This window comes from Dermacentor andersoni, chromosome 4 (genome assembly GCF_023375885.2).
Source record: "Dermacentor andersoni chromosome 4, qqDerAnde1_hic_scaffold, whole genome shotgun sequence".
In the NCBI taxonomy this organism is placed as follows: Eukaryota; Metazoa; Arthropoda; class Arachnida; order Ixodida; family Ixodidae; genus Dermacentor; species Dermacentor andersoni.
This window is the reverse complement of record NC_092817.1, coordinates 17,913,995-17,939,155: the sequence shown is the minus strand read 5'-3', so window position 1 is coordinate 17,939,155 and position 25,161 is coordinate 17,913,995. Positions and strand designations below refer to the sequence as shown.

The window sequence follows — 25,161 nt, the reverse complement described above, 5'->3', positions numbered from 1 at the left end:
TTCGTTCGCGTTCCCCTTTGGTCAAGTTCTCAGTGACATAACTCGGTGGGAGCACTTGCATCGCTTCCAAGAGCAGTCCCACGCCGAGGAACTGGGTTAGGCTTTCGGACGCCGATTGCGGAATAATTCAGCAAGGCTCTCCACTGCTACCCATGCTACCCCAAAGACCGTCGTAGAAGCCAACGAGTCAAATTGAGTGCGCCCCACACAGCACAGCCTGGTCGCACTCGGCGCGACACTTATTCTCTGCGTGGTCCTCTCCACTCTCTTCGGCTCTTCCTCCGTCGGCGATTCACTTCCATAAGATAACAAGCCAACATAGTTATGTGGTGAATGGCGGCTGCTTTCTCAAGGAGTTAACGTTGAGCTACCTGGCATCATTAGATAATGCAAATTCAATTCTACACTTCGTCGTGTCTCCTAAGGAGTTTACAGTGTCCTTGTCAAACGGCGCTGCTATGTTGTCAGCACTGCGGCATGAATCTCAGACGCGTTACAGGCCAGAGAAGCCGACCGTTCGTGGGGCCTTAGCATTTTCTGCTCCATCGCCAGACAGTGCTCGCAGAGGCGATTTCATGGGACAGCATTTTCGATCAATCACATTTGGGGCCACTCCTTTCGGCGCACGCCGACTGGCTAAATCAGAGAAAGGGGACGTCACACACGCCGTCACTTCACATCGTGTGTTGATTGGATGGGAGCCACATGGGGCCCCACATTTAGGTAAAGGACAGGGACAAGTTGCCCTGGTGACGAGAGGTAGCCCACTGCTGTACTAAACAAAATCACTTTAGAGAAGACTTTGTATTCGTCGTTCGGTTCATAACTAGTGACAAGTGGTTATAAGGGCTACATCTTCGAACCATGATAAACCTTCCAAAATATCAAGCCGTGCTAGAAATTGAAATTCCACTTCTGTCTTGCGCGATACGATACGTCAAGCTAGAATGATTGGTGAGGAGAGAATACGGCCCACTGTGTGCCTTACGCGACCTGCCGCTATCGAGAACGATCGACCGATTGGTTGATAATTTAATTAATTAATCGCAATGTACGGGAGTAATGCCTGGGCTACGCGAGAAACCGTATAGCGGAGGGCGTCCGACGATCGGTATCGACCGCCCGTGGTTGTCTAGTGTGCGCGGCCAGCACGCGCGGGCGCCGCGAACCTACCGACTGCACCCAGCCTGAGGTAGAAGCTGCCGGCGTGCGTGGTGGCGTCGTGCACGCGCTTCTTGGGCGTCGGCGGGATCTCCATGTTGGCGCCGCGCGAGCTGCGCATGCCCAGCAGGCGGCGCACCTTGTCGCTGAAGCTGTCGGTCAGGTGGTCCAGCTTGGAGTTGACCTTGTCGTGGCGCAGCAGGAACACGTACACGTACAGCAGGAATGCGATGCTGCCGAAGTACAGGTAGAGGTAGAAGCCCTGCAGCACGCGAGGCACTAGCCGTCATCGCCTTGCCCTCTGAAGGCATCGTGTCAAGATGCAGCGGTTGTTTTAGGGACGTACGGCTGTCTCTCGTTGTTAAAAGCAAGGGAATAGAAAACGCGGGCGTACTGATTATGTTGCTTGTCTAAATTCGCCGCAGCGGAGGGCTTCAAAAATGTCTGATTACCGCTCGCAATCTTACTAATTAACTAATTTCATTAATTAGCTCGTCAGTTATGTAATCGCATATGTTGCAAATGCGGAGATGGAGCCTGTCAGCGATCAAGACAAGTTCGCTCTGCAGGATTTATGAGACTCCTGAACCACGTTAGATATATCTGCTTCCAAACTTACGGCGAATGCATTGACGCACCAGGGATAATTTCGCCAGCGATACCCGTGGGCTCCGAGATCGTAACGACAGACCTTTGCGATTTCGGAGGCCACGCGAAACTATACAGTTTTCGCCGCATCCGCAAGAGTTGCACGCGGCGCCGTCAACCAATGCGATTATGGACGAAGAGGTGCTCTCGAATGCGACGTCCAACGCAATGGTGAATGAAAGAATGAGAGCGACACAAAGGACACTACAACATCGCCCTCGATTTCCAACAATGAACGTTTATCAAGCGACTACAAGAGTGTCAAGTACAGCAAAAATGAAGTCGTTGTGGGTGCAACGTATGTGTACGGTGTTACACAATGGGACATAAAACAAGGAGATGCCGTTTAATGTTGACGCGGTGAGCGTGCGTGTGCTTACCTCGTAAAACGAGACGGGTATTTTCTTTGAGATCACTTCAGCCAGGGGAAAGCAGATTCCCATGATTACGAGCAGCTTGGCGTAGAGAGCACTCAGCATAATGACCAGAGAGTCTCTGGAAAATAAAGACACAAGGACACATATGCAGGTACCCGTCACATTAGCTGTCTGCACTTTCTCGGTGATGGCGCGAAGTTATTTTGTGCATCCTATCCTGTCCTCCTCGTACGCCAATGAGAATTTGGATTTCACTCCCAAATTGACAACATTTGCGACAACGAGCATGCGCAGATCCCAGACACCTCTGTATGCAGGGCCGGTGCCATCCGATAACTTCGGGTCCGATATTTCCAGTCCAATGGCGAATTTCGTTAGATAAGAAGCAGCAAATTTTCTACTGGCTTTCTGAAGTTAGACATAATGAATTTTTTGGTAAAACGTACAGTCGGCCATGTAACTTTAGGGGACTAACGAAAAATCTCAATTCCCGTGAAGCATGGGCACATATCCTCGGATTCAATGTTTCAGTCAGTAGCGGTTTTTGCTGCCCACACTGCGATCAGATTACATACACCATGCAGAAATTCCTATTTGTCGTGGAACTGGTGTCCCAAAAACGCTTGCGGCCAACTGCACAAGTGATTCGCAAAGCGGCCTCGCAGCCGTCGCACTGCCTTCGCGTCATCGGAGCTCTTCGGTCGAGGCACTCACAGGTCCCCGTGCGTCCGGCGCGCGCTGAACATCCTGCCGTTGCTGCTGGTGGGCAGGCTGCACAGCGAGCCGCCGTACGAGCTGGCGCGCGACGGCGGGATGCGCTGGATGTCGATGGTGAGCGCGGGCTTCTTGCCCCGGGGGCTGTTGCCGGTGCCCAGGCCGGAGTCGTCGCTCGACTTGCCCGGCGGAGGCGGGCACACCTCGGCGCCGCCTGAAAGAGGAAGGCGAGGGGGCAACGTCAGCACGCTGCCCTAACGACCGAACAGCCGAAAAAGGATAACGGACTTCACTTCTAAACGACACGCGAGAAACTGCGACGACGGACGCGCGGTCGCCGCATGCACCTCGCGAGATGACACATCGAGCGTCACTGCACATAAACGATGCATTTAAGGAATAAACAACGTAAAAAGCTTGAGAAAAAGTAGCGCCAGAAATATTTTATCTCATTTTCATTGCTTTATTGTATAGCCGTCGATCCACTAATTACGTTATGTGAAACCTCCATTAGCCGAGAGCGCAGCAAATAATTACGTTACCTTTTATTTCAGCAAGTTCAGAAGGCGCGCCAAGAGAAGCGTCGCTTCGGACGTGAAAAAGCGCCGCGGTCTCGTGGTATACCAGGTGCGCCCGACGCGCACACACACACTACGGCCGTGCTGAGTCAGCGCTGAGTCCACTACATGGCCCCCTGCATTTCCACAAGACGCAAACAATTGGAAGGGCCAGTTTGGCAGCTTTCGGCGACACGGTCATCGCACGGCTTTCAGCCGCTACACCCCACCACCTCCGCTTTCGGCGACACGATGAGTCTCATTTTTCACGCCCGAAGCCGCGATGCGCTTGACACGTGTCTTGGACGTGTGGTGTAGAATTTTGTCAGAATCAGACCCAAGTCGCTATGCTTTGTTGCCAACAAAAATCAAGAGAAAACACAAGAAAGCGAAGTAAGAACAACAAAGCTCAAGACGCGTCCTCTGATGAAGCCTGTATTACACATCTTTCTGCAAATCTCGACGATAAAACGCTTCACAATCTGTGCCCGTGAAAGGAAAGGTTGCCATCCACCCGAAGATAGCACTAAGCTGCAAAGAAACGCATACGAGGTTCCGAGAAACGATGCTTCGTAGATTCGTAGAAGAGAAATTCATCCATGCCCAGGGACCCACCGAGCGGAATTCATCTCCTTGAGATGAATTCACTCACTCCTTCTCCACTCGAAGCTTTTTTTTTTTTTCAATCAATTCAAATAAACTTTCTATGATTTTCAAAGTGTAGCTTTCTTTGCTTCTTGCAGGTGCTGGCTGCTGCTGTCTTGTCGATAATACAACATGGGCGACTGGGCACGTGAATAGACAGCTTGCAACTGGGCTTGGGGCAACGGGTATGCGAGCATTCTTGGCCCATCTGTGCCACTGGGTAGGTGCCCCAAACGACAAGCAGAACAAGAGGTAAACAACGAAGAAGGCGCTGAGTGTGAAGACGTCAAGTCAAAGAACAAAGAAAGCTTCGCTTATAACCAATTCCCACATATCCGTATAATCCGCCGACGTGTTTCTTTTTCTTTTTCTTGTTGAAGTACTTCTTGCTCTTGCCTCCTCGTTTATGCATTATATGTAGGGCCTCGGAGGTGTGCCTACCTTTTCTCCAAACCAAAATAAAAGTCGTTTTACGAAGACTACATGGAGCATGACCGACGACGGTTTCAGATGAGTTGCAATTAAGGCCGTCGTGCTGAACTCATACGTCACCCGAAAGGTCTGAACAAATAAATACTCGGCTACCATGTGATTGTGGAGGAGCGGTGCTGTAGGCGAAAGGTGAGAAAGAGGGCGAGAGCCACATACTACAAATGTTAGTCCATCCGCACTTAGTCGGTTCAATATAAACGTGCTCACGCAAGGTGCCCAGCGCGCGCGCGCGCGCACAGACACGCACACACACGCACGCACGCACGCACGCACGCACGCACACACACACACACAGTTGTTGAAAGCGCGAAAGGCACGGACGACCAAGAAGACGACATACAGTGTCGTCACCTCAGGTGTTCCTGCATTTCGTTCTGTTCGCAGTGTGGAAGCAAAGCATAAACTTGTGACGGACCAAAGTGTCCGGCAGTGAGCTCTCACGTGAGGCGGCCGAAACAGACTCCTCAGGACGACGGTGGCCCGTCTGCTGGTGCCGGTCGACGAAGGTGAGCTCAGTGGAAGGGACGGGCTTGCCTACCTACAGTCGTAATCGAAGCCGCTCCTTACGCCGCCGAAGCACGCACGACAAAGAGTCCCGAACAACTCGCCACAAGAACGCGCGCCTTTCCACTCCCCTCGCGAATCGGCGCGCTTCCGCGATTCCTCACTGTCCCCGACTGCTGCTAGCGTCGCACCCACTTTGCGCGAGGGAAGTGCGGTGGCTCAGCAAGCGTCTGTGGAGCAGGCTGCTGCAGGCTGCAGGCGTATGCTAGAGGGCCGCGATCAGTACCGACGAAGCAAGACAATGAAGAAGGTCCTTGGCTCGGAGAAATCCTCGTGAAATACTGTTGTGTAACGAGTGGCTCGTAAACTTGGCAGCCACGCAGTCAAGACAGTTTGTCAAAGCGTAAACTCGACGCTGACAGCGAGAGATTGCACGGCTGGGGACGACGACGGTGATAGTAAGGAGCACCAAAGAACTCACTGTTTCACGTTACACATTTCTACAACCTTGGGGGAAGGAATGAAAGTAAGAATTTATGGTACAACGACACTGCTTGTCTAACAGAGATCACGTGCCCGTCGTAAGGCGCCACCAACGTTGACGTGGCTTCACCCTTTAGAACGGGCGGGCGCTAGCGCTGCGCCATAGTCGTTATGACAATAATTAAAACAATAAAATAACAGTGTCACAAAAGAACGGAAACAAACAAAATAGTAAAACAGAAAACGGCAAGAGTCTGAATTGTATGACTGTGCGGTGTTCATGAACATACGCTCGCTACTCTTCATCAATGGTGTCCACCACCGCCGACGCTTTAGAGAACAGCGCCACCTGCGGCGCAGGCTTTTTCCGTGTCATGTTAAATGGCCCCTCACCAAGTCTGGCCATTTTGAGCTGGCAAGCACAGATCATACAATGCGCGATAATGATCGCGTCTGCAAAGTATTACATCGCTACGCGCCGCAGGAAGATCTCAAATTTCAAACCGAACTCCGTTTGCCCTTTTCGCAGCCGCCGCACTCCAAGCCGGAGGGTGACGTACACGGCCAGTGCGCCTACGTACATGTTTGTGCTGTGACGTCGCTCGTGGTGACACGTGCCTTCGAGAATTACCTGTTATTTGAGTAATATGTTGCTAGAATAGACGAATTGAAGCTTAGAGAAATAATAAAACACACAAACCAAATGTCTGCGTGTTTATGTTTTACTTCGCACCGCAGCAAGAGATGTACTTCCGTTTCGTCTGCTTGTTCCCACGTCGTGCAGTCGAGCGCGCAGACACCGGAAATATGCATTTTCTACCGTGTTCCAAAGGACGATCATGCTCTTTGATCCGCTTGTATCTCCCTCAGTATTCGTCTAGCACTGACTTATACCGCTAGTCAGATGTCCTCGTGCACACCGCGCAAAATCGTGCGCTGCGCGAAGAGCTTTAGATTAGGGGGACGCAAGGGTTGGGGCCAGCCAGCGCTTGGCGCCACGGTACCGCTCGTGTGCTACGCCGTCAGCGGAAGTGCGCTGCGCCGCAAAAAGCGAGGAGAAAAAGAATGAAGGCGGGGCCCGTGCCGCATGCGTCACGCGATCCTCGAGCTCCGCTATGGGAAAACGCCGGGAAGGAATTTCGCTTGCGGAAGCTAGACAGCGCAAGTGGAGAGAGCGTCGATGTTTGAGGTGAAGCTCGCCTTCTAAAATCATGGGTTCGCGGCACTGAAATATTTCTACCTCGGCTATTAATGAGCCGATCTGAAGTTTTTGCGGAAGAACGCTCCCTAGAGGGCACGTAACAACTTCCAGCATATAGCCGAAGTTTGCTCTGTGGCCTGGTGAGGGGCCCTTTAAGCAGGCTACGGTCCGGAAAAGAAATGCAGGGTGCAAGGTGCAGTCAGCTTGCTTTGCACCTTTCGTACCCCTTAAGTGATCCTGTGAACTTTGAACACAAAATAACTGCCGCCCGCACAACCAGTGGCGTAGCGATAATTTCTTTTTTTTTTTTCTGGGGCGGTAGAGGGGTGGTGGAGGCACCCACTCTACGGAGGTCAGGGAGGATTGGAGGCGGGGGAGGGGCGCTGTAGGTGGCGTTGGCGCTGGGCTTACAAACGCAATAATTTAGGGGTGCACGTGCACTTCAGCAGTGGCATAGCTAGGTCGTCTGGCACCCGGGGCCCATAGGTATTCTGTCACCCCCCCCCCCGGGTATAGTCGAGGAAGGCGAGGATATCGACAATTTCCGGGTGTCTTCAGACGTATATGTGGCAATGAAGGGAAAAGCTACAGAGGGAAATTCCGCTAAATGAACAACGCTTCTGAGAATAGTTGCAAAGTTTCACTCGTGTCAGCTGCAGCAATTAAACAATTCTATTTGTATTGCTTATTTTCTAACGTACTTTCTTGTATACGATGTAGTTATTCTAGGTTTTTGCAGTGATCGTTATACATCGTTATGTACTGATTGTATCAAGAACTGTATCAACTGCGTTTGTATGTATAATTATGTACAGAGTAGTTAATGTGAGATGCTTCTTGCTAATCATGATAGCTAGTGTTTCGTTTTTGTATCATGTTACTTATTGTTAATTACATTTGTTTATTTTAATAACAATGTGAAGTAAACAAACGACTGTTCGCCAACTACAAATAAAGATTTAAAAATGCTAAATTATGTGTTTTTTTCTGGGGAGGTGAGAGCTAGTCATGCCATTTTGGGCTTTCTTCCTCTCTCTCGCCATCGCTGTCTGGACGTAAAGTTCTTTCCTTGTTGTTATTATTGTTATCATCATCATCATCATCATCATTATTATTATTATTATTATTATTATTATTATTATTGTTATTGGAAACAAAAACACCTGATTTAATTGATATAGCGCTTATATTAAGATAAAATACACGACATCTGTGTCAGATATTTGACTTAATATGCTGGTAAATGCGAAACCGTCGCACACGGTAGCTATGCTGACCACACCCCACCCGTCAGTATCGGTTCCGAGAAACGAAAAGCGCTGTCAAACTCTGCCGGACATCTGCAGAAGCTACGCTCCTGTAGCTTTCGCTTCACTGCCGCTGGATGCTGTCTCCGAGTACACAGCACGGCGACGCAGGTGCTCAGAGCACTACAGACCACCGAGCAACACCCACCTGCGGCCACATTGGCGCTGTTCCGCTGGCTGGTGGAGGGGAAATTGAAGGAGGCGCTGCGCTGGATGGTGACCGGCTTGGGCCCCGAGGCCTCCATCAGCGGGCTCGTCTCCGGGCAGGCCGAGGTGCCGTCGGGGCTCTCTGGCGGCGGCGTCGGTGACGACCGGTCCAGGCCGTCCCAGCTGCGACCACCGAAGAGGAAAAGGGTCGTGGTAAATTTAAGGCAATTGCTGTAGGCTTCTGTCATGCTTACACAATTTCCTCTTAACTTGAAAGATTACCACCAGTACGCATATCTCAGAAGAGGACGCTGACCGTACGCGGGGAATCTCTTCATTCCAATCATTCTGCAAAGTCGCACAACTGGGAAAGCAAACCGTAAGGACGCAAGCGTGGACACACATATAACATGCATGGCTATGTCAACCCGGCGGCGTTCGTTCTTTTATACCAGTAAGTTGACTACTTGTACAGTGCGCTAGCCTTGAAGACAGCGCCGACAAGATTGCGCGACAGTGTTCCCTTATTTTTCGTTAAGATTTTATAGTAAGTGAAGTAGCCTCAACCGTTATACGGCGACAAGGACTCCTATATACTTATTTAAAACAAAACTATTTTTATTGTTACCAGGAAACATCAAAATAATTGGGCATCGCACTGCGCTCTTTCTCTTAACGTCGAAGCAAAATGTAGTGTATCAGTGGATGGCTCTGCCCGTGCGGACGCAGAGCTATATGGTGCAATCACCTTCCCCGTGTTGCATGAGAAAACAGCCTGCTCACGAAACGAGCATCCTCGATAAGAGATGCTTCATTACTGTTATCAACGCGGCGTCGATATGTGGAGCGCAGGAAAAAGAGAAAGCCCTGCGTTTCGCTCTTTTTTTGTTAGTTTTTGTCCCTTCTCCTCCCCCCACCGTGAACATGTCTCTGTGTCGCTAACATCAATTGTTCAGATAATCCACGACATGGCATCCGAAATCCAAGTGCGCAGCGAAAATCTCGGGACGCCTCATGCTCAAGGGTATAAGCGGCGAAGACCTCCCGCCACTAGCGGAGGCAGCACTGCCACTGCGATTGGGACTTCATCGGTTGGCGCGTGTCGCTAAGAGGCAGCTAAAGCTGGATGCCGCAAGAGGCTTCCATAGTGAGCCGTACTTAACCTTCTCCCTTTGCTCTAATAAGCTTGGTTCAGCCGATCTTATCTGTAAGTAAGATTCCAAATCGGTCAAGTATCATGAGAAGGCGCACAGAACTCCTACGTGCGTTCTTTTTTTTTTTCATTAATATTTTTGAAAACGTGACTTTCCCGCCGACACTACCCCCCCCCCCCCCCTTCTGCTAAGGTAAAATGGGCAGTGACAAAGAGCTAACACGAATGAGATGACATTCCACGTCAAAGATGCCTATATAAACACCGCAGCTCAGCTTGGAGACGATTCACGCTCACGGAGTTTTGCTATCGGCCACACTCAATATACAGAAAGTGAACACAGGGTCTGGTCCACGGTGGTCTGGTCCTATACAGGACTTAGCATACTAGAATAGAACGCTGCTCCAGATGGAAGAGATGTAGCGCACGCACTCCGCGTTCTTTTTTTTTTTTTTTTTTTTGCGCATGCATCTTGCGCACACAAACACGCGCAAGCGCCGAGACACTATACCGAGCCACATCGAGTCATCTGTGGCGCCGGACGGAGTGGCTCAGAGGACGTGAAAGACAGCGAGCGCGACGGACGAGACACAGGCTTCCTCCGCTCGCAGATGAACGTGCTACCGCACTGCGTGACCCGGTTTCCACGAGCCAACTTGCCGCCCACAATGGCCTTGCCACGGAGCAAGAACAAAATAGAAAGGGTAGTTCGGCTGCAAGAATTTTGTAGTCGCACGCGCGCATGTGTTTTCGTTGGTTGTTCGTCTCGGACGGCAAATGGGCTCGGAGAAGCCGCTGCGCTGTGGTACACAGTGGCACTGCTTCGTTGAGCCAGAGAAGGGCGTTGCTCCGATGTACCAAGGCCGCACCATTTCACATGCACGAGTTACATATCGGAGAACGCTCAGCGCGTGTCTCGAGTATCGAAGGCGAAGTCACAATACGAGCGACGGCAAGGAAGACGGCAGTGGAACTACGAGGTGTCGCTAAATGGGCCGAAGTAACGAAAAATGTGATGTAATAAGAGTCATTCCAGTTAACAGCTCCTTCAGATGGCAAGGACTGGCGTTTCTTCCTTCCTTATTTTTCTCTCACTCTTTTCTCAACCGGTTTATTGATTTAGTATATGAATGGCAATGATTACCGTAAGTATTTGTGCTCCACCCTTAAGACCCTTGACCACAGTGACCTTTATCAAATGTAGATCGGAGTAATGTGCCGCACGCCGATAGCCACGGCGAAGGTCAATGGGGCAGAGAAAACATCCGCACGTCTGCAGGGTCTCAAACGCACCTGCAGCCGAAGAATAACCCACGCCTGTCTCTTATTTACGTAAGTGTGGAGGCGCAAAGCACGTACGAATTTATTAGTTTTAGAGTATAGGGGACGCAAGCCGCTTGCATTCCAGCAAAACCCAAGCCTACATAGGGTTCTTCAGTGTACGCAAGCCACTTGCGTCCTCTAATCTAACGCTCTCTATTGGCAAGGTGAGAATAGGGGGAAGTTACAGACATAACATGAAGGAGATGTATATGCTCGGAAGAAGCGTTGCTTCTGAACAAATATGCAGTAGCAAATCAACTGTAAGTACATGAAATACTCTCAGAGACGCCCACGCAGTCTCTCTACACGCTATAATATCGAATGATGGCTTTTTAAAGGATCCTAGAAAGATGACGTATTACCGAAATGCTGGCACGCTGACGAAAACACCTCACAGACTCATGCGTTTTGTGACCACTTGCAGTATCGTGAAATGACCGTACAAAATACTAAATGCCGGCTGAGCTGTCACAAGACAAGGCAAGTATCCGCGTGTTGCATACACGGATCATGCACGTGCAGGCGAGGCCATCGTGTGGTAATCGCGAAGTCCAGAAGATTGACGCTCTGACCAACTGTTCAGACCGATTAGTGAGATTTATGCGCGCTTCAGCAAGCTGAAGTGGTCCTACAAAAAAAAAGTACTCCATGACGTCCGGCCGATAACGAGAAAGAGGGCATTTCCTCTGTGCGTCGCAGACGCCGCTCCTTTTTAGAAAAACAAGTATACGTACAAAGGCGTACACATCGCACAAAAAGCTGATAAATCGACGACGAAATGATCCGACAGACTCGTGCGAGCTGCAGTATCTTGGGAGCTGCCCAACAATCACTCGTCAGCGACGTTCGCGCGACGTTAACAAAGGCGAGTGGAGAGGAGTGTATCGAAAGAAAGAAAAGCACGTCCTGTGCACTTCAGACAGTGGCAAGTATATAGGACATTGCTTTCCGTGGCACAGTCGCACCTGAAGGCATCCGTGTAGCTCACCAAGTACTTCATCAGCCGTCCACCTCGTGATAAGATACTTCTGTGTGACTCCGAACACCGCGCTGGTTCCAAAGTGAGCTCTACGAAGACGAATACCTACCGCATCCGCATAGAGCCCCCCGGTACGCGCACTGTATGTACGCACTCGTTCGCCGTTCCCTCGCTCTTCGAAAGCTCTGCCCCGGTTTATCAGCCGCTATCTCGAGCCCGTGCGATCCAGAGGAGGCCCCGGGCGTGCTTCTAGATGCGCAAAACTCTTTTCGTTCTGACCTTTCAGCTGGCCAAGACGCCGCGCCGCTTGTCTTCGTCGCCTTCCGCGCCACTTCAGGAGGCGCCGAATGCGTCGAACGATAGCAGCCTATACACAGCAGATCTTCGCGGCGTTCGAGAAATAGCGATGCAGCTCGATACGGCTCGCGGAGAGCAGATGGACGTCCACTTACACACGTGCTGCGCGATTGTGTCTACACGACCACAGTCGATCTCGTTGCAGCGAACAAGATTCGATAGCAGGCATGTATACACATACATACTGCGTGTTTTTGTGAGTAGCGCGCGCGTGGTCGTAAACACTCTAGACATTTGCAGCTACTCGACCAAGCCGAGTGATTCTCAGACGATTAAGTCACTACAGGCCTTTAACAATGGTCAGCCCTCCGCCCCACTTTAGTAAAGCGCGCTTAAAACACGACCGAATAACGACAGCGACATCTGTCAATTATGTAGTTGACGGTGGATTCGAAGAATATGCATTTTTTTTTTTGCGTCAGTGCGACTGCCCCTGCAACCAAGCATTGTCTCCGAAACTCTGAAGCTGCAGAAGACGTTGCTCTCAGTGCACCGCCAATTGCCATTACAGCGCTAAGTACAATTAACTCTGCGGTAGCTGTAATACTGAACTTGGTAAGTGGGTCAATATACAGAAACAAATAATAACAGACAAGCACGAAAATGAAGCAGAAAACAAAGAAGACGACAGAGAAACGCGAGAAGTTGGTCTCTCAGAGACGACAAGCTTGTTTTCGTTTCGGTTTCTAAAAAAATGTCACACGAATCACTATATTCGACGCCAAACAACTATCGTTATTAGAAAGTTTGCAACGGTGCGACGTTTTCTGAAGCGCTCGTCAAGCGAATTAAGGATGCGCTAGGCCCGGAGGTCCAACAAGGCCACATATATAAGAGGGCCGGACTGGGCCATTAGTTCCGTTGGAAGTAACGCCTGTCATTTCCTCCTCCTCTTCCTCGGAGCAACGAAGAAGGCGCGACGCAGAGCATGACAACGACTGAGTTTGCTATAGTTTTACAGCTCGCGGGTTCGATACCCATCACGACGGTATCGGTGAGGGCGAAATGCGAGAACACTCGTGTACTTCGATTTAGGCTCACGTTGAAGAAAGTCAGGTGGTCCAAATTAATCCGGAATGTCCCACTACGTCATGCATCATAATCAGATCGTGGTACCGGGGCGTAAAACAGCACAATTAAATTTACTTAACTTTTTTCGCTTGGTGTCGGGCGCAAGTAATGAAGCCGCATGACATCTCGTCATCCTTGCGTTCTTCGGAATGCCGCCCCCACACGCACACACACACATGCGCACATGAAAACACGGTTCGAAGCCGGTCGCCTCAGACAAGCCGCCGACAGCGATACAACATCGCTCAACACCACCGTGCAACGTGTCGAGCAACCAGGAAACCATCGCCGGTGTTCTCCCCGATAAATCACGATCCGGCAACTCAACGGAGCGAGGAAGAAAAAGGCAAATCGAGGATATACGGGTGAGAGAGCTTTACCGTACGAGAACCGCCTCTTTCGCGCAGCGCTCGGGCGATGGCGCACACGTGAAGCCGGCTTTCCAGGAAGACGCACGAGTCGCCGCAGGCTCTTGAGCTCCCCGTCGTACGCTGGCAGCCGGGGTACCACCCAAACACGTCCAAACCCCGAACTACACCGCGCATTGTGGGACGACGGGCAGTGCGCGCTCTTCCGCGAGAAGAAAGAAAGTAATTATAAGACAAAAGCACAAACGTTGGAGAAGGAATCAGAGCCGTTAAAAAGCGTGGGTCAGAGAGGGGGAGTGACGAGCAGCCCGTCCTGCTGGGCGAAATAACCAACGGCGCCCGCCCCCCGTGGCTTCCGAGAAGCAGCTCCGCGGGACGCCACCGTACTGAGCCTTCCCTCAAGTTTAGGCCTTCCTGGACTGTCTCCTCCTCCTCCTTCGTTCGGCTTCTTTCATCCCGTTCACGATTTTTTTTTTTTTTTTTTTTTTTTTTTTTTATAGCGTTTGCGCCTCCTTGCTTCCTCGTGCCTATATAGTTCCCTTTTCGTCGCTTATGTCCATATGCGCGCTGAAAAACGCGCTCCCTTTGTGACGAGCAATCGCGGACGTGCCCTCGTCTCGAGAACGCGAAAGCGTCGGATGCGAGAAGCGCGTCATCTTATGGTACGTCCACACTAGCGACAAAAACGCGCGCGACACGCCGCGCGCGGCGAGCGGTGCTGACGCGCGCGGCAAGATTCACGAAAAGCGGCAGCAACGCGCGGCAAACGCGCGAATGGGTGCGAGACCCATTTTTCGCGGCAGACGCAAAACGACCACCAATCAGAAGCGAGCCGCTTTACGAGCCGCGCGGTTGTGACGCCACCTGTCGCATAAGCAAAGAATCATAATCTATGGGCTCTGAGACTGAACAGTGACACGCGCGCCGTAAAATCTCAGAGGCCATTTCCAGTCAAGGGGGCTGTTTTTGTTAAGCCTTACCGCACCACCACTGAGGCGTCGACGAAGAATTCGCCTCGCAATGGAGGCGCTTTTGGAAACCGTTCGCGGATATGCGTGCCTCTATGATAAATCGAGCGTCGGACAAGGAGCTGCGCGCCAACCGCTCGCACATTATGGACAGCAGTTTGGCATGACAGGTGAGTAATTGGTGAAGGCGGGGAAGCAGAGTCTGCGCCTGGCCCTCAGTGTCCCTGTACCGCACCCAAAACTTTCTCGTCCGCTTTCTGGCACGTCGGCGTCACACAAGTATAGAACAAACAAGTATTATAGTGTTCACAGTCACCAGTAGTTCCTCGGCCGTAGCCGGCAGTGGCACAAAAAACCCAGACACTTCCGATGGAAGACGAAATGGGCAGAACGGAGAGCGCGTTGTCACGAGAAGTATCGAATGGAACGAGACAACGCGGGACTCCACGGGCCGTTGCCGCGTGCCGCAAAACGCGACTGTGGACTTGCCCGTACGCGTCTGCCGCGCGGGCGCTTGCCGCGTGCGGCGTGTCGCGCGCGTTTTTGTCGCTAGTGTGGACGTACCATTATGCTCGCTCGCGTGGGCGGTGTGCTGCGCCCCGTGGACTGGGGAGAACCGGGCCGATTCTCGCAGCAGCTGAATGCGGCATTCTGAGGACGGGTAAAGCCTGCGGCTTTTTGCCCCTGCATACGAAGCCCTGACAGCGCAGATCGCGACACGTCATCCCGTTAGCGTGGGAAACGCAAATAACTCGTGTCGACGGGACACCTGGTTCTGTTGTGCACAAGAGTCGCAAAGAGCGTCTTTCAAAGAATTGCATGGGATCAAACAAAAACAGAAGAGACGAGGTAGACTTATTATACAGTATGTGCGATATGTATAGATGTAAGCTTCTTACCCGACGTTATGGCATGGTAGAATTGCAAGCAACACGGCAAAACGGGCAGGAATTAGGTGACGGGCAATTCCTGTGACAATTAAAGCCCGTTAAGATATTACGAGCCACTTCCCTGCAGTAATAAAGAAGACGAGAAACCCCGTGAAACTGCGCATTATTCCCCTTCGGCCAACTTGGCTATACTTCTATCCGCTAATTGTCTGTACATAAACGATGCCTTACTTTTAATCTATTTGGGCGATTGGTCACAATCGAAGCGCGTGAAAACGTTGAGTCGCCGAGCGACAAAACTTGTTTTCATCATCACAATCGACAACCAATCACTGCAGAACAAAGGTCTCTCCAAACTACGCACTTATCCTATAAGTTGATACTCCATTTGTTTTAGTACAAGTTGAAAGTAGACTGTTCGATGGGTGTAACCCAGCAACGGTGCGAAGGAAGAAAAAATAAAGCTCAGCATCAAAACCATGACCACGTGCAAAGACATCCTGGATGCCGACACAAGGAAGTAATTTGCTACATCAAAAGGGAAGGGTAGCAGCGACAGACATCGCTCACCTCCTCGCCTCTTAGCAACGCTTCTCGCCCCTGGCACGAGGCTGCAGGCGAGCGAGACAACTTTGGCGACGGAGACGGGGTCTGTTAAAAGGGAGCTCGAGGCTGCTTAAGGATAAATTAGAAGGCCGATCAAACCAGGAATGTTTAATTCTACGTTCCATCTCGCCAATTCCATGCAGCGAAGCGAAATATACGGCTCGTGCCAACCAATCAAGAAGGTGAACCGGATTCGCGTCAGAGAGAAAGCAAGGATAGATCTCTTGCCAGTCGCTTATCCATCGATGATCCTTCTATTCAGCCGGCATCGCACGCTAGGAGGTTATCGGCAACCAATGATTTTCCTTCCAGGCTGGCTCACACCACGTATGCGTCGTGTCGGCCAACCTGAACGGGTGTACCCGCTGCTGTAGTGCACGGGCTTGACGAGAGTTGGCCGCCTGTGTAGAGGCAGAGGATGCCGTGGGCGCAGGGCTTTCGCAATCTGCAAACAGCCATACGCCGAGCATCATGCCGCCTCAGAATCTATTTGTTTAGAGCGTGGAATTGATAGAACTGGTCAGACCTAACGAAGGTCAAGCGAAAGCACTCAACCTGGCCCAAACGCTGGATAAGCATGCGTACAGAGAAGATGTCTGATAAAGTTTACGCGCATGCTGCTTGAAACCTAACTAATCGGTCGTCCATGTCTCCTCATTGAGAGAGAGAGAGAGAGATAGAGAGAGTTCATTGAAAGCTAAAGATGTCAGCCCTGTTACATGTATGCGGGCATGCTACTTCAGATGGGGTGACTTAAACGACATGAAGAGGAAACGAGAAGGAAGGGGGTTAACCGAGGGGCCCGATCTTTATTAATCATATCATGAGAAGCCAACAAACAAGAGAGAGAGAGAGAGACAAAAGGGGAGGAAAGACAGGGAGGTTAGCCAGTGTACTGTACGCCAATAAACAAAGACACCAAGAAAAACATAAAGGAAATTACTTGAATTTACTAATTAAAGGAATGATAAATTAATGGAAATAAAAGTGGATGAAAAAGCTTGCCGCAGGTGGGGAACGATCCCACGTCTACGCATTACGCGTGCGAAGAGGAAACGAAAGATGATAGAAGACAGAAACAATGTGCGTATTACATAATACGATATTACTGGACCTCTCTGCCATTATTTAAACAAATTATATTTATGTTTCTTATATTACTGCGCTGCAGAATTTAGTACTGATTTCTCGGAAATGGTGCGAGATACATAGTTATAGAAGACGGTGTTTTGCGTACTGGCAGACTTCAATTTTACTATTACAATGTGCCCACTGCAGTTATCAATTTAAAATTAGTGAATTAAAAATATATTAGTCGTACATGACGCTTACCGCGTCAATACTCATGTGTACACTGCTGTTATGCAACTTCATCAGCAAAAAAAGTATATATATATATATATATATATATATATATATATATATATATATATATATATATATATATATATAATTTTGTCCATATACTTATTCATTTCAGATAGTCGCCGCAGAAACATGCAGTGCAGCATAGGTGTTTTTCGATAGCAATTACTGGGCCTTTCTCCATATCAATTATATATCCTCGTTACTGAGGCTCTGTGAATCAGTCTGCAAGCAGCAGTTCCTGAAAAAAAGCTCCCTCTGCATTCTTCTTTTCTTTCTTTAAGGGGCAATGTTTTTCTTGGCGAGTTATCGCCGCATTTCCGGTTCGCCTAGAAAGCTTTGCCTAAATCTATAGGCAGAGAGCCAACGTATTGCTGGACACACGTGTAAACACTCTCGCAAGCCGCAAACGACGCGTTGAGCGTACACCGACAAGCCCAGATTAGAGCTGTCGCGCCGCTACCGACGCAGCCAATGCACGTCAGGCGCGTCATGAGTGCACACGCAGCGTGATCGTGGCGAACGCCTCATAACGCAACGACCAGAATAAATCTGAATACGAAAGAAGATTCGTGAAACATAAACGCCGTTATACTCTTCGTGTGGTGCCTCGCGTTTCACTTAACCGAAAGCACATAGACGGAAACTTAAAAACGAGAGAGAGAGAGAGAGAGAGAGAGAGAGAGAGAGAGAGAGAGAGAGAGAGAGAGAGAGAGAGAGAGAGAGAGAGAGAGAGAGAGAGAGAGAGAGAGAGAGAGAGAGAGAGAGAGAGAGAGAGACGCGTGGTTGCTTTGTGCATGTGCTATGATGTGTATGCAAAACAGTCCGCCGAAAGCAGCGACGTTTCCCAAGACGCAGAGATATACGAAGGCAGTCCACGTGCTCGGTTTAACGCGGTTGTTTTGAGCGCCTCTTCCCTAGAGACAAACAAGTACGGCTACACTATCGTGTACACCGTTCGTACAAGTCTCGCATCATGATAAGACATCAAGGCAATAAACACTCCGCAGAATAGTAGATTCGCCCGTTTGTGCAATGTGCAACGGTGCCTGTCCTTGGGAATCTCACGACCGTCGCTACATGACAATGCCTCTGGCGAAAGAGAGAGTTCTAAAAAAGGGAAGCCAAAGGGGGTGGGTTGTAGGAGAGAAGTAGAAGATGCTGCATCCGCACAGCACGTACCTCTTCAGGTTGCATTTCTTGTACTGCACGAGCCTCAACAGAGGGCTCGCCGACATGGCTGCGTGTTGCAGACGTCTGCCTGTTCTTCAAGCTCCGTAAGAACGTGGTTCGCGACGCTGGGTCGGGCTGTATAGGGGTCGATGGTGCTGGACAACAACCTTCTTTGAGCACGGCGCTTACGGTGCCGACCGACCCGGACCGAGTCTCGTCGATGGGACGCAGCGTCGGATGTAGCACGCAACGGGGGCGCCGGGGCGCGCCGTTTGCTTCGACCGCAGCATGGAGATGAGAAGCGACGGCCGACCGACTGAACGCGACAAGCACACACGCACGCGGCTATATTCAGCCACCAGCGTCAATGTCGCGCGATTGGTGCGCGAGCAGCCGCAGCCGCGGGCTCTTTAATCCTTATCTCTGCCCCGTGGCCGGAGGGAGACGACGACGACGCTGTAGCAGAGAGTTCCGGGGCTCCTCGACGCGGCGGCAGGCAACCTGTCGCTTGCACCAACCTCCTCCTCCTCGCTGAACGGTGCACGCGACCCGGGCCGCGTTGTGCACTTGTGCACGTGAACGCGCGGGCAGCCAGGTGTGCGTGCGTCTGTGTGTACGCCCACCACTCGAAGTCAAGAGCGATGGCCTTGGGAAAAAAAATGAGGGGTATGGACGCCGCACGACACGAAGACACGCCGTTTGTGCACACCTTGTGACGCCGGGCCGCCCGCGACGACAGGATGAGGCGGGCGGGAGGGGGAGGCAATCGAGCTTGCCAAGCGCTCGATTGCGGCCGGGGCGTGGGCTTTCCTGTCGAGCGCGAGAGTCTTTTTTGGACTGATAAGTCCTCTATATGTGTGCTTGTGTATGAGCGTGTGTGCGGGAGCGTCTAATTAATCGCGCGCGGGCTGCTGCGCCCCTACGCACACGAGGCAGGCAGGTACGACGAGTTCTCACGCAATCCCCGCGTGCGTCCGAAGCGCGTGCGAAGCTAGGCCGAACGTGGAGAGAGAGAGAGAGAGAGAGATTTCATATACCGCTGAAAAAGGAAAAAAAAACAGCGAAGTGAGGAAGGTAGAAAGAGGGAAAGAGACGCGGACAAATACCGACATGGAAAACATAATAGAGGGAGGTTCAGAGGCTTGAGTGAGGGGCGTTGAATGTCGTTGTGAACGCCTAAACGAAGAAAGTAGGGAGCGAAGAAGAGCCCGTAACTAAATTACTCTCCTCACTTATTATTCGCACTTTTCCACTCTCCCAGGTGCTGACGGGACGACGTAAACGCTTTCTTTCACGCCCAGCATGCCGCCATTCGTAGCCGCTAGACGGAGAAGCGAGCGTAATGAATCTAGAATTATGAAACAAAAACTTCGAAGGCCTACAGTGCGTGAGTAAATAAGCTTCACGGCACTGATGTAACCGCAATTAAAGAAATATGAAGTAATAACAAGTCAGCCAGTCTGAGGACCTTTTCTGAAGAATACATGGCGCGTGACGAGAGAACTGTTCAGACTCCAGATGACACGCGCATACGTTCCTCTCTCTCATTCTGCCCCTGGGGAATTTGCAGGAAAAATAACAAGAAAGGCTTATATACAGCGGTACATGATTGCCTCGAGCACGCTCGAAGCAAACGCATTCTACACGCTCAAATTCGTGCGCGAAGCGGAGCATCCATTTAATAACAGCATCATGCTAGTGCAACCGAGTGCGCGTGACAGACGGGAAATTGTTTCTCTTCTTTTGCACTCCTACAGACAAGCGGACTCGTCTGGCTCACCTCCGGGCTATTCATGAAGGTACCGCGCGCGACGTGGCGCACATTCGGCGGACGGCGGATTTCTAAAGGCAGAAAGAGGATGGTTGCGGCCATTAAAAGCGTAACGACTTGCTTTTTTGGCGATGTCGAATATGAAGGCTGCGTCTATAGGCGAACATTGCGCTTTACGTACGATAACGTTCGTGTGCTTTGCGTAGATATCGGGCTATAGCGTGATGCGCAAAAAATATCGAAGAGCACAAGTATATATTGGCAGCAACTACACGAGGCGGATCTTTGGCGTATTTCAGGCGTCGCTCGGCGCCGGCGCGTCTATTTTACGTCTCGCTGTGACCGCGGAGCAATCGAGGCCAAAATTTGCTCTATATACTGTGTGGTCATCGATCGAAGCGGGCAACCCTTGGCGCGTGTTCTGGCCATGGTAAGGGCGTGAAAGCGGGGCGCCGACGCGTACACGGGAAGTACGCCCGAAATGTGCCTCCGTGTATAGGTGTCACTGCGAATTTAGATGCGCGCAACGCAGACACGTGGATAAAGGGCGGGAGGGTCGGGCTGGTGGAGGGTGAGGGCTGACGAAACCGCGAGCAACATCAAAGGACGCAGACACCAATTGCGTTTGTTTCAGTCGGAGGGTCATCATACACATTTACACGGAATAGCGCAAAAGGACGAAACAAGCAGGGAGTGCGCGTACACATACACAAACTAGTGTGCGTGTGCGTGCGTGTGTGCGTGTGTACCACCTCGCCTGTCCCGTCTTACAGCGCGAATCCCTGTAAACATGAAGCTTGACGAAATTGCTAGGATTCAGACTGTGGGTCAAGGGCTATCATTTGTGTGTCGCGCGTTCCCCGCAATCCCGAAGCAAACCCGCAGCCTGCGTCACCTATAGCCTTTAATCCTTTCTGGAAGAAGCTTTCCTTCTCTGTCCGGATACGGAGGTCCCGAAAGAGCTGATTGCGGTCTGTTCGTTCAGAAAGTGAGCAGCCCCACGTATGCGACTAATCCGGCCGTCAAATATAGGAGGCCAGGCAAATGAGTCGACTCGCCAAATCACCATATATTCTTGCGGCAACTTCCAGTTGTATAGCACCGGTGGCCCATAGAGGGCCAGAAAAGATATAAAAAGTACAAGGAGCAAATTTAGGAGGATGAAACGAATAACGTTTCTCTTGTTTGATCAATATCATCATCATCATCATCATTTATTTTCCTTAAGGACCCCTGTCGGGGTATTACATAAGGGGGGTTACAGAAAATAAGGATAGAAACAAAGATATGGTTACAATTTCTTACAAGACTCAGCCTGTGGATTCACATTAAAACAGACAAACAACAACAGCAAAAAAGCCAAGAGGCACACTGAATAGAATGCAAGAGCAAATCAGCAAAACAGTCACATCAGCAAATCGGCCTATATATGTACACTTAAGGCTCGAAGCTTGGGCTCCAAGCGTTCTCCAATGATCTCTGTCGTGAGTAAGTCAAATCATTCCGGTTATGCCTGCAAATTTCCTAATCTGCACCAGTATACAATTGGCGTCGAAAGAACATTTTGCCATTGGCCGGCCGCCTTCGCTAATAACATGCCCAGCATCAGGACTGACTGGAATATGTTCTTACGAACAATTCTGTATATCGCAAGAGCAGGTCCTTGCCCTGGACTACGTTTCCCCCTTCCCTTGGCACCCATTCTGTATATACCCTCATGGACCAAGTGTTATCTACTCTACGCATTACACGAACTATCAAACACCAAATCTTCCTCTTGACTATTTTTCTGATGCCTGATCCCAAAAGCCGTCACCCACCCCATCCAGTCACCGTCACCCCACCGGCATCCGTCACGAAGGCTGTGTGACTGCTGTATATATGAATCAGGCTTTATATAACAGCGCCATAAGAAGTCGATCAATTTGACCGACAGCTTCTCGACACGGTGTTAATAAGCACTGCTGTCGTCGGAGCTCTTCCACGAGCACCGCCATGCACCAGCAGGTGCAGGTGTGGTCGAAACTGTAGCCTGCGGTGCTTCTATAGGGCTTCCAAAATCAAACAAAGCTAAATGTGCGCTTTTTGTGGATTCGGCTATATTTTAAGGAAGGGGACGGCTCTAGGCCACTGTTGGGGATTAGGAGGGAAAGGATCGTGGGTTCCCGGACTGTTGGCTGAAGCACATCTTCATCTTCATGGATCTTCCGCTTTATGCAGACTCAGGTGCATGTTCAGTTCCGCCGCTCTCACATGGGCTGATCGACCCCTTCTACACTACTCGAATAAAGTGTCCGGTTAAGATCGTTGTCTCTCAGAAACGTTAAAGGTGCCTTCGTTGTTCCCAGTGTCAGCACTCTTCCATATAGAGACTCGCTTCGCGGTTATACTATTACGCATCACTCCCAAAACATAATCCAGACGCCAAGCGCCCCCTTTCACAGCGCCACAACGTTTGACATGCCGATCAGTAAACGCACTACGCTTCACGATCAGCACGCAATAAATGCCACCACGGATGCAGGTCGTGGAGAGAGAGGGCGCCTACCGAACATGATATCCGTCGCTTGTCCTTGGGCGGCAATGTATTGTCTAGGCTAGCTAGCAGATAATAGTTAAGGATTTGCGTTGCAGGAAACGGCGTATATATATTGGTGGCGCGACAATGTGCGCGCGTACGTCAACGTCGTTTCTGGGAATCGGACGCTACAAGACCGACAGACTCTTCGTCGCAATCGCTTCGGACGGTGCGAGTTCGCTCATAAACACATCGGCGCTTGCCAAGTGCTAGATTAACCGCCCATATATGCAGGCCAAGAAACCCGACGACCGATCAGCACAGAGGAAGCGGCTAGTTTCAGTCCAATGTAGGGCGCCTGGACGCGGCCTCGTGCCCTTGGTACTCGTTTACAGCAGACAGCGTCCCCGACGTCGGCCGAGAAACGATTCTCGATCGTAGTGGCGCACCAGCGGCCACACAGACCTTTCTACCCAAGCGATGCTTCTTAGTACCATGCACTGCGGTTTGAGGAATGTGGTGCTTGTGTGCGAAGCTTTAGGAGGTTTTAACACGTTCGTATACTTATCGCAATTTATAGAATACCAGAGAGAGAAAGACACGCGCCGCAGCGCTCTCGTGATGACGACGTCAACAGTGCACGAACAAACCTACAGCGAACTGTGTGACAAAGCAAAAGCTAAAGACCTTTTAGAGCGAGCGGTATGCCTACCGCGCACCAGGAATCGCCACAGGCCTGTCGCCATTGAACGCCTTCTGAATCGAGAGCAAGCAGGCATCAGCCGCCGCTGGCCGTGCGCGCAACGTTTCGCCGAGACTCGTTGGATACTATTTACTTAAATTTTGGAAGAGCAGAGTAGTAGTAGTAGTAGTAGTAGTAGTAGTAGTAGTAGTAGTAGTAGTAGTAGTAGTAGTAAAATTTATTCAGGAGTTTCTGCATGACACAACTATAGACGAGCAGCTCTAGGGCCACCGTCTAATGTACATACACACTTCCACTTCTCTTATCACCATCCATCCCAGTGTTTTCGCTTCCTCTACCCCAGTGAAGAGTAGCAGACTACAGCGCACTAGCTCAGGTCGACCTCTCTGTATTTCCTATTAACAAAATCTATATATTTTATTTAGAAATAAAAATAATAATGTGCGATGAACTGGGCAGAGAAAACGTGTCCTGTCGTGAACCGCAAGAACTGCTACATGGACTTGTAAGACACCGACTGTATGCGAGTTTTATCCACCTCAGCTGCACATGGAGTGTCCACATTTACGACCGCTCGTTATGCACACCTCTTCGCAAGGTGTGCGCAACAAGGTCTACCGCCAGCGCTGGATAGTCAATTGCCGGCAACGACCGACAGCCGATTGTCGGCAATGACGTTCAGGCTCAGACCACCTGCAGCAGAAACACATCGCTGCAGCCACCGCTGGCACAAAATATCTCGCGATGTTGAACTTCGGTAAGCATGGAAGTCAACGCTATACATCCTCTCCACGCAAGCGCTTTCCAGCGAAGTCAAACGTAGAATAATAGGCGGGCGCCGCGAGTTTTCTCTGCGCCGTGAACTAAACAGCAGCAGAGAGATCGCTAAGCTACTTGTACCATTTTTTTTTGTCCACGCTTAGGGGAACACATATTAATCTACGCTGTAAGTAATCAGAACACCATTCCCAAATTATGTGATCAGCGCTGGCGACAAGAACTGTGCGGTCGGAACGAACCATAGTGGTCGAAGCAGCTCGCGAACAGGCTTTTTCTGCGCGCGCACGCGCCTGTTCCCGCACGAAATTGTTTGCACATACAGTTAACGACAATAAGCGCGCGGCCGTAACAGCCTCACAAATACACTGCTGTAAAGGCTACAATTTAAAGGGTATAAAAGCAAGCACCAGGCTGCTACATTCGTCGCCTTCAACCGGCAAGCTTGCATGATAACACTGCAGCGCAGACAAAATGGATACATGAACGGTATACTTACACTGCCTCTGCAATTTTGGCCACAACCCTGTGTCGCATAGTCATTAGAGAGTTTCAGATTAGGGGACGCAAGCGGCTTGCGTACGTAGAGACCCCTACGTAGTGTTCTGCGCATGCGCAGTACCGTGGTTCCTTGTTTTTGCGTAAGCAAGCCGCTTGCGTCTCCTAATCTAAAACTAATATACCTATGCTGCGTAGTGTACGTACTCACTGCTTATGCGATAACAGCCGTGTACTTAGATTTAGGTGCACGTTAAAGAACCCCAGGTGATCGAAATTTCCGGAGTCCCCCACTACGGCGTGCCTCATTATCAGGAAGTGGTTTTGGCACGTAAAACCACATGATTTTTTTTTTTTACGTACTCACTGCTCACCGTGGTGGTCTAAATAGCGGCTGCATGGCTG

At 50.5% G+C, this 25,161-nt stretch overlaps 1 protein-coding gene across 9 annotated transcripts in view; it reads right to left on the bottom strand.

Annotated features, from left to right (window-relative positions):
- The window catches only part of LOC126535795 (proton channel OtopLc-like), an 84,929-nt gene that overhangs the window by 11,602 nt on the left and 48,166 nt on the right, over positions 1-25,161 (bottom strand). For 5 of the 9 annotated variants that reach the window (XM_050182605.3, XM_050182606.3, XM_055073440.2 and 2 more), the window contains 4 exons: positions 8,238-8,419; positions 2,901-3,114; positions 2,190-2,304; positions 1,174-1,423 (listed from right to left, as the gene is read on the bottom strand). In XM_050182605.3, the coding sequence (XP_050038562.1) occupies positions 1,174-1,423; positions 2,190-2,304; positions 2,901-3,114; positions 8,238-8,419 (761 nt within the window). Of the gene's footprint in view, positions 1-1,173; positions 1,424-2,189; positions 2,305-2,900; positions 3,115-8,237; positions 8,420-11,677; positions 11,841-13,499; positions 13,646-18,498; positions 18,878-25,161 lie in introns of those variants that run through there. The other 4 variants (XM_050182607.3, XM_055073444.2, XM_050182608.3 and 1 more) reach the window with 4 other exon arrangements.